The 14,814-nt window shown below is 49.1% G+C and overlaps 1 protein-coding gene across 5 annotated transcripts in view; it reads left to right on the top strand.

Annotated features, from left to right (window-relative positions):
* WNT5B (Wnt family member 5B) overlaps positions 1-14,814 on the top strand; it is a 67,382-nt gene extending 52,568 nt beyond the window's left edge. For all 5 annotated transcript variants that reach the window (XM_074538909.1, XM_074538908.1, XM_074538911.1 and 2 more), the window contains exons 2-5: positions 193-323; positions 1,007-1,254; positions 6,647-6,939; positions 14,263-14,814. In XM_074538909.1, coding sequence (XP_074395010.1) covers positions 244-323; positions 1,007-1,254; positions 6,647-6,939; positions 14,263-14,721 — 1,080 coding nt within the window. In that variant the 5' untranslated portion in view covers positions 193-243 and the 3' untranslated portion in view covers positions 14,722-14,814. The remainder of the gene's footprint in view (positions 1-192; positions 324-1,006; positions 1,255-6,646; positions 6,940-14,262) is intronic.

Below are 14,814 nucleotides of genomic sequence, written 5' to 3'. Positions count from 1 at the left end.
GGAGGCTCCGGCAGCGCGGCCCCGGGGCCGGGGGCGGGCGGGAGGGAGGCAGGGCCGCCGCCGGAGCCCCCGGGAGGCGGCGGCCGGGGGAGGGTCCTGCGGGGTGGGAGGGGGCGGCAGCCGGGCTGAGCTCGCCGCGCCCCCGCCGCACGCAGGCCCCGCTCCAGGGCTTCTCTCGGCGTTTCTCCGCAGGGCGCCCCGTCCCGGCGGCCGGCTCGGCGGGGGCTGCCCCCGCAGCCCACCATGACCGGGCCGAGGCTGGCCCTCGCCGCCGCGCTGCTCTGCAGCTGCACCTCGCCGGTGGCCGACGCCAACTCCTGGTGGTAAGTGAGGGGAGCCGGCGGCGCCTTTGTCCGCCGCGGGCCGGGGACCGGGACCGTCCGACTGCTCCTGCCCTGCGCCCTCCGCGGCAACTTCCCTGCCCCCGGGCTTCTTTCGAAGCTTCTCTCCGGGTTTCCCCCCTCCCGCTGTCTCTGCCCGGTTTCGGCAGTGGTGGGACGCAGCCCCTCTCCTCTAGGCATTTCTGGGCTCCTTTTGTACGGGCTCGCTGAAATGCCGTCCGGGCTTTAGGATGTAGGGAATGCGTAGGGAGTGGATGGGTAAGGTTTCCTAGCCGCTGCCAAAAGCCCTGGGAGCAGCCGCGGAGCCCCTTCTCCCGAAGAGCGGAAAATAGCCTAGCTCCAAGGCAGCAGGCATCGCTCGCTGGCGCTGTGTAAAATAGCTGCTGGCTTTCTTCTGCGGGGAAAGTGCTGAGCTTTCTCTCTGCCCCCTCCCCATCCCGGGTGTCCTCTGTGTTTAAACTCGGGTTACAAACGAGCAGTGTTACTCCCGCTACAGCCCTGGAAAAGCTTCGCATCTGGCAGAGCTGCGGAGGGAGGCAGCTGACATGAGAAATGCGCCCGGGCTCCCGGAGCGGGGCTGGGCTGGGCTGGTGGAGAGAGGTGTCGGGCGCTTCGCGGAGGGGGCCGCTCCCTCCACACTCCCTGGGATGTTTTTCTCATCGTAGGTCTTTGGCCATGAACCCCATCCAGAGGCCTGAGATGTACATCATCGGCGCCCAGCCGGTGTGCAGCCAGCTGCCGGGGCTGTCCCCCGGGCAGCGCAAGCTCTGCCAGCTCTACCAGGAGCACATGGTGTTCATCGGGGAAGGCGCCCGCAGCGCCATCAAGGAGTGCCAGTACCAGTTTCGGCAGCGGCGGTGGAACTGCAGCACGGTGGATAACACTTCCGTCTTTGGCAGGGTCATGAAAATAGGTAGGAGCACCTGGAAGTACAGAAGTACACCCAGCAGTGCAGTGCTGGGCCACTCTGTGCCTCTGTCCTTCAAATGCACACGCAGCAGTGATGAACCACACTAGCGCGGCTCCTAAAGCTGCCTCTAACGAGCTCTCCCCATTCCCTGGTGCGCAGGCGCTGCCCGAGCGCTGCCTGTGCCTGCCTGGTGGCACCGATGCCCCTCGGAGGGGCAGGGGGGCGAGGGGGACACAGTTCCTTATGGGGGGAGCGCGGGAAGGTCAGGAAGAGGGGGCTGCCTCTGTTTGGTGGGCTTCTTTAAAGGTAATGAGGGAGGAACCCGCAGGCAGGAACAATGGCCCCGTGTTATCGTTCCCAACATCTCCGACTGGGAATGCAGCCCTGAGATGTGGGAAATATGGACTCTCCGGGCATGGAAATTCCCCCACTTCCCCGCACTGCCACTTTCTGTGTAAACCTAGGAGATTTTTATAATTCCTGCCCTGCTGGCCGTAAAAGGCACATTGACAGGCCATTGCTGCACTTGAATTGAGGTGTGACCTAGCTACATTGTCCCAGCTCCTTTTGAAATGCAGTCATCTGATGGCAAGAAACTGAGAAATCCGGGCTCGGTTTGATATGTCCGACAGCCAGGCCAATAAAGAAAAGGTGTTAAAACAGCCACACACACACACACACACTCTCTCCCTCACTCTCCACAACCCCTGTCTGAAGGTTTTGTTTCCCACCCACAAAGCCAATCATTTACACAGAAGAATCAGAACTATTTCTCGCTTGTGAGCTCGAGGGATGGAAAAAGACCTTCAGCTCCTGTACCCCCAGTATTGCTCACACTGGTTTTGGCTTCACTCTCAAAAGAACTGCAAAAGCAGCAGGACACAGAGAGACAATGCATCTTTAATACCTCTGGGGCGTTTAGGAGATAGGGCACAGAGTCCTGTGATCTCTTCTGTTTGATCCTGAAATTCATGTGTCACCCTAGAGAATTCTAGGGATATTTCTGCATGTGTTACTCAATCTTGCAGAACTCCTAATTCAGCATGCCAGAGCTGCTCTAATTCCTCCCTTTCTGCCCAGCTCATACCCCAACAGTTCTTCTCTGGGGTGCTCCCCTGGGAAATGGCGTTTCCTGGAAATTCCTCCAGTTCTGACACACATCCAAGGCATCTGTGCATCCTTGATCTCTCACTTTCTGATAGCAAGGGTGGTGGCCAGATGGGGCTGCATGCAATCCCACATTGTTAAAACTTGTGCTGTGGGGGATGAAAACTGAAATTTCATCCACCAAAGGACAGAAAGTACACTTCCATCTCTCCTTACTGATGTCACTCCCTTCTCCTGAAGAATGGTGTAAATTTCAAATCCCCAGAGAAATACTTGTGACTCCACAAGGATGCAATGAAGTAGGAATCTTCCCTTTTGGAGCAATCCTCATTCTCCAGTGGCTTCCTTCAACTCTGGGTTAGTGCAATGAGAGAAGAGAAGTAGGGTGAAGTAGGAAGGAGCAAAGATCAGAGCTGAAGGATGAAAAGCTCTGTAACAATCAGAATGTGTAGAGGAAGAAGGAACTAGAGTGAATAGTGGAAGTGGGAGGATTTCTCCTCACTAAAACGAATTTGATCCTATGAGTTAAGATTGGGAGTAAATTTCTTTGTGTTTTGGTGAAGGCAGAGGTGTTGTAGCAGTGTGATGTGTATGGCCACTAGTCCTGCTCCTGACATTTGGTTTGTGTGTGCATGCATTTTTGCAGACCTGTCCCAACAGAGTTTTGGAACCAATCTCTGCTCAGTTAGAGCACATTCAGGTGTTTATGCTCCAGCACCAGGCTGCACAAAAGAAAGATGTCACTAAAGGTGTGCAGGGGTATTCCAGGATCTTTGGTGATTCATGGCTGTTATCTGTGTCAGTGATAAGCTGCTGTGGAGGGAGATGCTGCCTCTCCTCTTTTTTTATAGCTTCACCTTCCGCTTTTACATTTTCCTACTCTGTAATGAGTCATTGCTTATCATTGCAGCAAATAGATTTTCCACGCTGGCAAAGAAGACAAAGCCTTTCAATCTCTTAGGTTATGCCAGATATAAAGTCATTCTTCCCTGGGTTCACACTGTGTGTCTGTCTCCTGTTTTCAACCTCTGAGCCCCAAATCTGGACCACAGCCCTTTTTCTGTACTCGGTGCCAATGGCACGAGAAAGGTCTGGAGACCAGAATATCTGCAAGAGTGCACAGACATGCCAGATTGCTGTGGGGAGGGAGAGGAAGGGAGATAAGAAGGACCCAGAAGGGGCACAGTGTGCCAACAACCCTTGCTGCCCACCCACCGATGTGAGCATGGCACATGTTATGGGATTTCTGGCGCTGCACTGGACTGTGAGAGGGGAGGAGAACCTGACTTGGCCAAAGCCTGGGAGATCCGTGTGAGAGCACTTAGAAACCTGGAAGATCAGTTTCCTTTCCCCTTCACAGAACTTGACTCTGCTCAGGAAAGGAGAGCTGGTTGGTCTGTGTTTAATCATTACACCTTCATTTTGTGCTTTTCATGGGAGTGAGGCAGTCCAGTGATACCAAGTTTTTGGAGGGGCACCCATAGCACTGAACTAGGCTGCTTTGGAGCATTGTTTTCTCCTAGTGTTTGTGTTGTTTTGAGACTTGCTCTTAGCTTTTAAATGGGGTTTTTTCAGTAACAATATATAATGTAAAAAAATTACCCTTCCAAAGTTGCTTCCTGTTCTGTCAATGCAGATTTTTAGACTGCACATGTGTGTATATATAGCTCTATACATTACATACAGACACATTCCTTACTGCTGCATTTATGAGGGGGAGAGGACAGAGCACCCCAAAAGGTCACGTTAGAATTTCCTCGGGGAGGAGAGAACATATCTCCTCCAGAGGAATCCTAAATGCAAGGCTGGGGTTTCCAGGTTAGTCCAGTCATTTCTGGAGCCAAAGATCTTATCTCTTCTGCCCTTTCAAATGCTAAAAGGAAAAAAAAAAAAAAAAGAAAGAAGACAGTCATAAAAGCAGAGAACAAAGAGAATTTTTTTTCCCTTGTTTTTCTTCGAGATCTACAAACTTTAGGGTAATGCTTTTAAAATCAGCGGGCTGAAACGAAAACTTTTTTAATGGAAAAGTTAAAGCGACACACTTTTGTGTCCCCGACGGGGGTAGGGGTGCGTTCTTCTCCCGTTTCCTTCTCGAGCAGCTGCAGAGAGGCGATGCCGGAGCCGCAGCCCCGGCGGTGCCCCCGGAGCGGCTCCAGCCCCGGCGGTGCCCCGGGTGCAGCCGCAGCCGCCGCCCCGCTCCCGGCGGGCGGGCACAGGAGGGCAGCAGAGCTCCGCCGAGCTCCCGCCGCCGGGCACAGCTCCCGGGGCCCGCAGCCCTGTGGATAATATTCGGGAATAGCGCCCCAGTTCTTGGAGACGGCAGCGCAGCGCGGAGCTGGGCTGAATTTGAGAGGACAAACGAAAAGCTAAATGCTTTTCCAAGTATTTGCTTTGGGAGGGAGAACCCACCCTTCTGTGACTTGTTCCAGCCTCTTGTCCCACCATCGTCCTCAGCAGCCTGGACGACTGGTGCAGATGCAGGGGTTATGCACTCAGTTGTGCTGTTGCATCTGACAGGTGGAGATTATTAAAATGTGGACAGTGAAAGTGTAAATCCTAGTGTCTTTTCAGGGGTCTCGGTCAGGCTGTAAGGATGCTAAGCACCTGGAGTCATGCAGTCTCTGTTGCACGGCCTGTCACAGTGTGAGGTCCTTTCCTGTGCATGTATTTTGATCTCTATAGACAGGGAAGTGCTCTTCTTTAAAAGGGTGATTGGTGTGTCCTCAGGGCTTTCTCCATACAGGTAGGGGCAAAACTCCACATTGGACTGTTACCTTAAAAGACTCATAACATGGAAAACAAACTAGATGAGTAAAAGCTTGATTTTGGTTACTGAAGAATTACCCTAACTCCCTTACAGGCCCGTCTTGTCTGAGTTGCCTTAACTAGGAGTCACTCCTGATTATATCTTGGACCAGGGAGATTTGGTGAGCATAGATCTCTTCTAATGACCTGCGAGTAAAGACCTCCCTTCTGTGTTATGTAGCATTTTATCAGCTGTGTTCCACAGCAGAAACCCTTAGTGTTCATCTCTCATTTAGGTGGGGTGAAAAAATCCGAAGTTTTTCTGCCAGGTGGGTGCCATTTACAGCCTTGCCTTTGTCTTGGGTCATTACCACTAAGCTGGTGATAAGCTGCTATTAATTAGGGATTGTCAGCACGTGCAAATTGGAACAAGAACACACCAAATGTGTCAGCTCAGCCCTGCTGAGGGAGCTGGCACTGGGAGCCTCCTGAGCTGGTGATAAACCATGCTTTGAGGATCTGCCCTTTGAAGTCAGCAAAATTTGCTTGAGAGCATCTTGCTGGGGTTTGGTGTGAGTAGCCCTTCACAATTAGATTGCTTATTCTAATGAAGCTTTGGCAGTTGTTCTCTTTATCACCTACAGGTTTGGTGATGAGCACAATGGCTCTGAAGGTGTTGGTTCAGCTATTTATTAGACATGTGGTGAGAGTGCAGGTGTGGATTGCCTCCTAGTCCCTCTCCCTCTCCGCAGACACTCAGCACTCGTGGTGCTTGGCCTCGTGCAGTGCTCGGGCTGTGCTGGTGCCCCGGTCACACTGGGGCTGAATCCCTGCCAGGAAAACCGAGCTGGAGACCTGATCCAGCTGCATAGGGCATGCATGCCAAGCAGGGCAGTCCCTAGTAAATCTGCTAATGGAAAAGTCTTTTCATTTATTATGGTCTACATGGGAGTTTTACTTCTTCCAGCACTGCAGTTCTGCAGGCAGTGGAAGAGCCCCTGCCTTGATGTTGCAGTGTAAAAATGAGTTTCCTTCATTTTGTCTACAAATAATTTTACGTAATCATATGTAATCTTACGTAAACTATAGCCAGTCCAATGAAGAGGAGCCCACAAAGACTGATGTCCCAATTAAATGAAAGCCATTCCCGAGCAGCAACTGGCTTAAGCAGAGTACTCCTTTTGCACAGACCCAACCTTGTTACTTGTTCTTAATGGCAAATGCAGTGGCTAAGTCAGCAAGTGTATTTTCACCCTCCTGCTGGTTGAGAGTTTCCTCCAGGCTAGAATGAAAGGATAAGAGGGTCCACACATGGAGAAGAGAAGTAAGGGTGAAGTAGGATAAAGAAGAAAGGATAAGTGAAGGGGAAAGAGGCTGGAGTTGCAATCCAGAACGGGATGGATCCCTTGTGCTCAACCATCACATCCTTTAGTTCCAGTAGATTCCGTGCACCTTCTCAGGAGCCTGTTTGCGTGCTCCTGGCTGCGTGTAGCCCACAAAACGAAACCTTTGTGTGGTTAATTTGCCGTCCCCTCTCTCACAGGCAGCCGGGAGACGGCCTTCACGTACGCGGTGAGCGCGGCCGGCGTGGTGAACGCCATCAGCCGCGCGTGCCGCGAGGGCGAGCTGTCCAGCTGCGGCTGCAGCCGCACGGCGCGGCCCAAGGACCTGCCCCGCGACTGGCTCTGGGGCGGCTGCGGCGACAACGTCGAGTACGGCTACCGCTTCGCCAAGGAGTTCGTGGACGCCAAGGAGAGGGAGAAGAACTACGTGCGCGGCTCCGAGGAGCAGGCGCGCATGCTGATGAACCTGCAGAACAACGAGGCTGGCCGCAGGGTAAGAGCCGTGCTGGACCTCTCCTTTTTGTCAGGGGGACTGACAGAAGGGTGGGGGTAGCTGGGTAGCAAATTCTGTGAGGGTTTGATGGGGGATAATCCCTTGATGCCCCAGTAAAAGCATACAATTGTGTTTTTTGCATTCTTGTGACTATTACAATGTTGACAGTATTCCGATTTTAATGTCAGGTTTGTATTGCCAGTGAGTTCTGGGGTCTCTTGAGATACTGTATGGCACCCATATGTAGACGTTTAAGCCCTTTCCAAATAAACTAGGTGCTGTTATGGCCCATTTTTAAGGTTTATGTCTAAGAAATTAGCTTCCCAGAGCTCTGAGAGTAACAGGCTGGTGGTGGAAAGAAGTCTGTAACATGGTGTTACAGACTCACAGAATAATGAGGTTGGAAGAGACCCCTAAGATCATCGAGTCCAACCTATGCCGTAGTTCTTTTCTTCTGCCATCATTTAGATTTTTGGGAATATAAGGCCAGGAGCCTGGCTATCTCTGAAACTCAGGCCTTGTTCAGTTACCTTGGCACTGGGCACAATAAATAGTTTGCTTTTAGGTGGCAGACATTTTCTGAGAAGATTCACACTTGTGATCTGAGGACCCCTAGGGATGGAGAATCCATCACTTCCCTTTGTAGTATGATGTCAGCATTAATGACTGTTTCAAGTCTGAACCTGATGATCATTTGAATTTATCTGACACCAGCTTCCAGTCAGTTCTTTTTCTGACTTTTACAGCTAAATCCAAAACCCTCTTAGTAGTCAGAATTTCCTTGGCATACAAGTATTTATCTACTGTAATTTATTCACCATTATTTCTTGACAAACAAGATTGAGCACTGAAGACTCTATCACTTTCAGAGATTCCCATCAGCCATCAAATCATTTTCCTGTCACTTTAGTGTACCCTTTCCAATTTTCCCATACCCCTTTTGCATGCATTCAGTGTATGCACTTCTGCTTTTCACACAATTCCTCTGTCTGTGATTAATAGCCTGGAAGGTGTAGCATCATTCATATGCAGTGCAGCTGTGTAATCCTGCCTCTTTCCAAAAGTAGAACAGGAATACTAACTTGAACATTTGTGCATTTTCCCCAGGGTGTTTTAAATTTTTGTCATTCTTCCCTAGAAGTAAGCTTTTCAAAGGTTAATTTTACTTCTAATTCATGTTTAAAAAATGCCATTAAGTGTACTTAGTCTTGCTCTTCTGCACATTCCTAAATAATATCCTTAGTTTCGTTATCAATTTTCTGCCCTTTCTTACTTCTAATTGTTACTGAATTATGTTTCCCTTTCCCTTGGATGTCTGTCTTTTCTGCGTGTAATTTCAGCTTCATTTTGACACCAAAGATGATTTGTTCCATTTTTTTTGGTTGTGAAATCAGTGTGTCAGGTTGAAGCATTGCAAGTATTCATGGTTCTTTTGCAAAATCAAATTGGGGTGAATTTGCAGTAGGTGAAAAACTGGACTTGAAAGCTGAGTTTTGGTTTGAGATTGGGTTTTTTTTTGCTTGGCTGGGCATTGCTTGGCTTTGTATTTGCTTAGGAAATGGGAGGTGTGTGTGGTGGGGCAGTAGCCTGAATGTGACATTCTTTTCTGAATTACTTGCTTTGGACATCCTACATGTCTGGAGCGTGAACTTCTACTACAGATTAATGCCCTGCCTAAAGCAAAGAGTGAACCTGAGACTCCAAGAGCCTGGAGGGGTCCAGAGGCAGAGTGTGGCCCCTAGGCTGGGGTGCCAGGTGAACTGCAGTAACATAGATTAAATTATTAATTTAGGTTACATTAAATTAAAGGGAAGACTAAGCAGTGTGTAATTAAGCTCATAGATTAAAAAAAAAAAAACCCAAACAGACAAAACCAACAAAAAATATTATAAACTAAGGGAGCTGGTTAATAAGCTCAGCTGAGGAACCTGGATGTGGGGGAGGTCTGGAAGTTTTTCAAGTCCAGGATGCTAAAGCCATTACAAGTCTGCATGCCAACAAGAGTAAAAAGGTTGTAGGAAGAATATCCAGACCTCACTGAATGAATAACTGCCACAGAGAAGCTGTTAGGAATAGATCAAGAGCCTGCTAACATTGGAGGGAAAAAAAAAAAAAAGATAGCAAATAAATAATGGAAAGCTCTGTCTTAGAGGTCAAGAAGTGTAAAGAGGAGGTGAGAACAGTAAAACTCACGCTGAGTCAGACCTTGAAAAGGCTAATAAAATAAACAGCAAAGTTTTCTAAACTTTGCACACTGGAGGAGATTGGAAGAAAGGAGAGAGCCAGTGAGGACAGGGCTGAGTCTAAAGGCAGAGAAGTTTTGGTACCAAAGTGAGTGAGTGCTTTCCCTGGGGCTTTGAGTTGGGGTGGGGGACACTGGATATCTCAGAGGAAAGTAGGAAATAATTTGAGAAGACTTTTTCAAACCTTGGTCACACAATCATTTAGAACATCTGATTTAGAACACTGATTTTCTAAAAGCAGACTAGATCTGATAGGTCACATTTATGTGAACTTCTGTGAAACATTTGAGGTATTTCTCCCATGGGAAATTGTTGGTAAAACTGGAAAATGCAATGAAATTTGCAGTAACTATGAGATGGACAAGAGACTGGTTCAAGGAAAGATGTCAGTAAGTTGTGTGAAAAAATGTAGCTTGATTTTAGTGGAGCTTAATTAGGAGAACTCATCAAGGACTCGACTCGCCCTTAGGATTTTTGTTTCTGAGCCTCAACACAAATGCTAGGAATGGGCTGATGAACTTTGCTGTTGATGCAAAGGTGGCAGGTATTATGACCACAGAGGAGAATCTGAGTTTTGTACAGTAGCTGATGACACTCAGTAAAACAACATTCAGACCATCATTTGAGCCCTTGCATGAAATACATCTTTAGTCATTAGGAAAAGAGTAGGAAAGAATTGGTTGCAGCAGTTGGCTGCAAATGGCTGCAGATGTAATATGGCTTGGAAGGTGGTAAATATCCTGTAACACACTAGACATAAGTCTTTTTATACAACATGGGGGAATATTAATGCCATGTATTAAGCTCTCGTGAGGCCCCACAGTATTGTGTGTTCTCATATTCCCAAGTAAAATGACCTCAGACTAGAAAAGGCTTGTTAGGGCTGACCCAAGGGATAGGAATCTTTTCTTAAGAACGTGTGCTAGAGCAGCTTGCCATTCTCAGGCTAGTAAAGTGAAAGTGGAGAGAGGATATGACTGATGTCTGTGTTCGTGGGAGAAATAATAGGGAAGGAAAAGTACTTTTTAAGCAAAAGGCCAATTTGGCACAATAGCAAATGGGCATAAAGTAAATACATATAGGCTGGAAATCAGAAAAAGCTATTTTATTGTTGGAATGGCAATCAGAATAGTGGTGGCTGAAAATCTAATTGCTTTTAAAAAGGCATCCTGTGCATTTAGGGAAAAATGTTACTTGAAGCAGTGCCTACAATAGCAAGACATCACACTTTATAACCCAGGAGGTCCTGTCCGGTCCTGCATTCCTAAACTTCTGAGATACTAGTTTTGTAAAGTAGGAAGGTGCATATGAGTTAAGTCCCCATTCCCAGAAGTTTATGCTGGAAGCAAAGGACTGCTGGAGACCCAGCAGTGAGCACTGCAGAGTGACCACCAGCTGCCACCCCACTGCAGCCTTGCCCTGCTCTCACAGCCAGGGTTTCAGCTGATGGCATGCCCCTTCACTCAGTTTCCTATGAATGAGAAAGTTCTCCCTGAATCCTGAGGAGCTCTGGTGGCAGGAGAGAGGATTGTCCCTTCTCTCTGTGCCTCTCAGGAGCTGGAGGGGGACAGGAGGGAATCAGATGTCTTTTGTCTCTCAGGCAGTCCTGACCCCATCACCCCTTCACTCCACATCGTAGTCCTTGTGGTGGTGGCTTCTGGCTTTATTGCTGCTGTTTGTTTGTCTTTGGCTGTTATCTCAATATGTCCTTTCCTTCCATCTGTCTTTTCCTCCAACTGGTCTCCATTACGCTCTCCTATTGCCCCCCTCCTTATCTGTGGCTCTGTCTGGCAGGCTGTGGCAGTCAGTCCTCCCCTGTGTTTACCCACTGAGCATATGGCAGCCCTCAGTCATCAGTCACTCCGGCCACTGCCTCGAGAGCCTGCAAGGGGGTCTGGCTAATTGACCACAGAGGAATTACCCATTAATTCTCCTCCTGCTCCCATTCCTGCACTGAGAGAATTGGAAGAGAACTTGGGCTTATGGGAAGGGGCTTTAAGCCCTTCCATTAGAGGCATTTTTAGCCTGGTTAAGTGGCATGGCCATTGGTCAAGCCCTGCCCTCGGAACTGCTTGTGGGGTCTGTTATTCTCTACCTTGACCTGAGCTCTGTCAGAGAGGAATTCTCCAATTTCCTCTGCCCTCTCCTCCTCTGGGCAGCGAAGGGGGACAATGGGAGAGTCATTCAGCAGCTGAAGCTGTGTTGGCTCCACAGCCCGTGGGTGGTGGGGGCTGTGGGGGCTGAGGGGCACCGTGCTCACCTGTGAGCTCTGGTGGCACTCTCCTTCCCCAGAACAGCTCCTGCCCACAGGGGCCAGATGTTTTGAGCATCAGTTGCCTAAAGCCAAGTCAGAGTGAACTCATTCCCATGACATTAACTGAAGGGGATTGAGTTGCAGTGTTTTTCTAAAGGAACAAAGCCCAGGATTAGGAAGAATCATAATACTTTATAAAAACACATGCGAGGGCAAGGGAGGCATGAGTGGCCTGGGATTTGACAGAACCATAACCAGAAAGTGCTAACACAGGCTTATAACAAGCAGGCTGGCAGTGTAGTGAGGATATAGTAAGTGTCTGGTGCTCAGGAAATTTAGCTGTAGCCTGTCTGGTCATAGTACAGCAGGAATCCTTAGGTAACAGTGTGGTTGGTCCTCTGCAGTTGTAGTTTGATCCAAGACAAGTGCTTAACTCCCAGCTTGGAGCTGTTACATTGCACTGTGAGGGATTGCCTTGGTAAATTGAGCTCTGAGGAGCAGAACTAAAGCTTTTCTGTTTTAAGGGCTCACTCCATTGACTTTCTCAGGAGCTGGATTGGCCTCCATGTGATTTAGCCATTAAGCCAAATTGAATCTTCACTAGCTGTCAAAAGCACTAGACATTAGCTGGGCAAGGAGCAACCAGTTGTTGTGGGAGAACTCTGACCTCTCCCTGCTGGTCCAGAAGGTTGTTGTATGCAGAAGGTTTTGCTTGCAGTATGCTCAATTGCCTTAATCATCTTGGCACGTGAAAGCAGAGAGCTGGGAAGCTTTCTTCTGTGTCTGTGAGTGAGACAAAAAAGAAACCTCTGCGTTTGGCTGCTTTTTTTCAGCAGAAAACCTGGCTGGAAGACACGTGGCCATCTCTTTCAGAGCACCCTGTTTTGTTCTCGTGTTCCTCGCTCTCCCCCACCAGATACAGCTGGTGGTAATTTTGCAGCTGATGCCAAACATCTCTGCTTGGCATGCAGGGTCTGGCAAAAGCACTGCAGGATGCAGGATGGTCTTGGGAGGGCAGATGTGAGCCTGATGGTGAGGGGATGCTGAGCCAAGGGCTGGGGGTTAAGCTGCTGTGACACAGAGCAGCTCTGACAGTGAGGGAATGCCCAGCTCTCTCTGCCAGTGCCTGAGAGCTGACAGAGCTCACGTGGCATTGCACTTTTGTACCTGTCTCTGAAATGAATGGGAAGAGCAAACCCAACCTGGGTTTTTTATTTCTCAGTATTTCTCTCACCTCCCAGCTAGCGTGGGGAGGAGGAGAGTAAACAGGAGAGTTTCCCTTCACATCCTGAGCTCACTCTGATGAGGATTTTACACTCTGAATTTTCAAGTCTCTCTGTGCTGACTTTGATGCTGGATTTCCAGGGGTGTGATGCATCTGCAGCCCCCGCAGGCTCCTGAAAATGTAGCTGGAAGTGTCTGGGAGAAGACAGCACGGGAAGCTGGCGTGTGCTGTTGAAATCCTGGCAGTTCTGCCTGGTGACAGCCGTGCTAGTGGAGGGAGCCAGGCACGAGATGGCGCAGGAACGCAGCCAGGGATGCCTGGGGAGCAGCGCCTCTGAGAGTGCAGGGAAAAAATGTTCCTAAAATCGTGGAATGTTCAGGGAGGTTAGAAGGGAAAGATAGGCCTGGTAGGCCCTGAGAAATGCCAGGCTGCACCTGTATAATCATTTAATGACTGTGATAAATGATATGATTGTTAGATGCGATGATTGTTTGGTAATTGGGTGTAATTATTGTTTAATCGTGACAAGAATCGTGAGAAACTATGTTGGGGGGTTTGATAGAAATTACAAAAATCCATGCTTAGATGAAATCACAATATAAGCTTAATAATTAATATGTAGTTATGGAACGATAAAGGTATAAAAACACGTTCATCCTGAACCCATGTCAGAGTCAGATTTGGATCTGTACCCCTGACACCCAGAGCTCTTCAATAAAAACACTCGATAATCATTAGATATTCCTGAGTGCTGACACCTTGAGCTGCCTTCCAGGGAGATGTGTCCTGTGCACCACCACCCTGCCTGCCTCTCTCTGGGCACTGCCCCTGGGTGAGCTCCTGTCGGGGCAGATGACAGGAAAGGGTGTGGGCCCATGGATTTGTTTCCAAAGGATGCAGATGTATCCCTGTAATGATAGTGCTGGTTCCTAGTGCAGGCAGTAGGAAATGGGCTGGTTCCCAGGTGTTCCCTTTCTGCAGCTCTGAATGGGAAAAACATGCCACACCGTGGAGGTCAAGCTTAGAGCTTCTTAATATCTCACTAGATTTAATATCTCACTAGATACGCTTTTCTGCAGCTTAGGGAGTTATTCTAGACAAGTGTTAATACACAGACCATTGTTGTTCTTGTCTTTACTTTTCTACTTTTTGTGTAATTTTTCTGCTATCTCATAGCTCCTGCTTAGCTCTATTCACAGTTCTGCTGTCTCTGAGGCCTGCTTTTTGCAGCTTTCCCAAAACCCTCTGATTTTATGGGTTCCCACAGTCTGTGAGGTGGGGAGTTTCCAGAGTCCACGCAAAGAGGGCTCCTTCTCTTTTTCTCCTGCCCTTGACCCTGCTACCAAGCCAGAAAGAAGGTGGGGTGAGGAAGTCATGTTTGCAGGCAGTGTAACCAGAAATAGAAATTCTTAGGGAGCAGGAACGCAGCAGTCGCAACAGGGGGAGGAGAAGACCTTTGTCTGCTCTGAAGGGCGAAACAACAGAAATTGCGGGATAATCAAAGCGGTTCTGAGAGCGCCGTGAATTCGCTGTAATTAAGCCAGCTGCCAGTGCAGCGGGAACAAGCACAGCCCTGCCTGATCGCATTTCTCTCCCCGCAGGCCGTGTACAAGCTGGCAGACGTGGCCTGCAAGTGCCACGGCGTGTCGGGCTCGTGCAGCCTCAAGACCTGCTGGCTGCAGCTGGCCGACTTCCGCAAGGTGGGCGACCTGCTCAAGGAGAAGTACGACAGCGCCGCCGCCATGCGCATCAGCCGCAAGGGCAAGCTGGAGCTGGTCAACAACCGCTTCAACATGCCCACCCAGGAGGACCTGGTGTACGTGGACCCCAGCCCGGACTATTGCCTGCGCAACGAGACCACGGGCTCGCTGGGCACCCAGGGCAGGCTGTGCAACAAGACCTCGGAGGGCATGGACGGCTGCGAGCTCATGTGCTGCGGCCGGGGCTATGACCAGTTCAAGAGCGTGCAGGTGGAGCGCTGCCACTGCAAGTTCCACTGGTGCTGTTATGTCAAGTGTAAAAAGTGCACAGAGATCGTTGACCAGTACGTCTGTAAATGAAAGGAGCTGCCAAAGCGACAAATCTATATTATATAAATCTATATAAATATATTTTATATTTGTATAAATAAACAGATTATAATAATTAAAGAA

The sequence above is a fragment of the Zonotrichia albicollis genome, chromosome 4, assembly GCF_047830755.1.
Source record: "Zonotrichia albicollis isolate bZonAlb1 chromosome 4, bZonAlb1.hap1, whole genome shotgun sequence".
In the NCBI taxonomy this organism is placed as follows: domain Eukaryota; kingdom Metazoa; phylum Chordata; class Aves; order Passeriformes; family Passerellidae; genus Zonotrichia; species Zonotrichia albicollis.
This window is presented reverse-complemented; position numbering and strand designations above follow the sequence as displayed.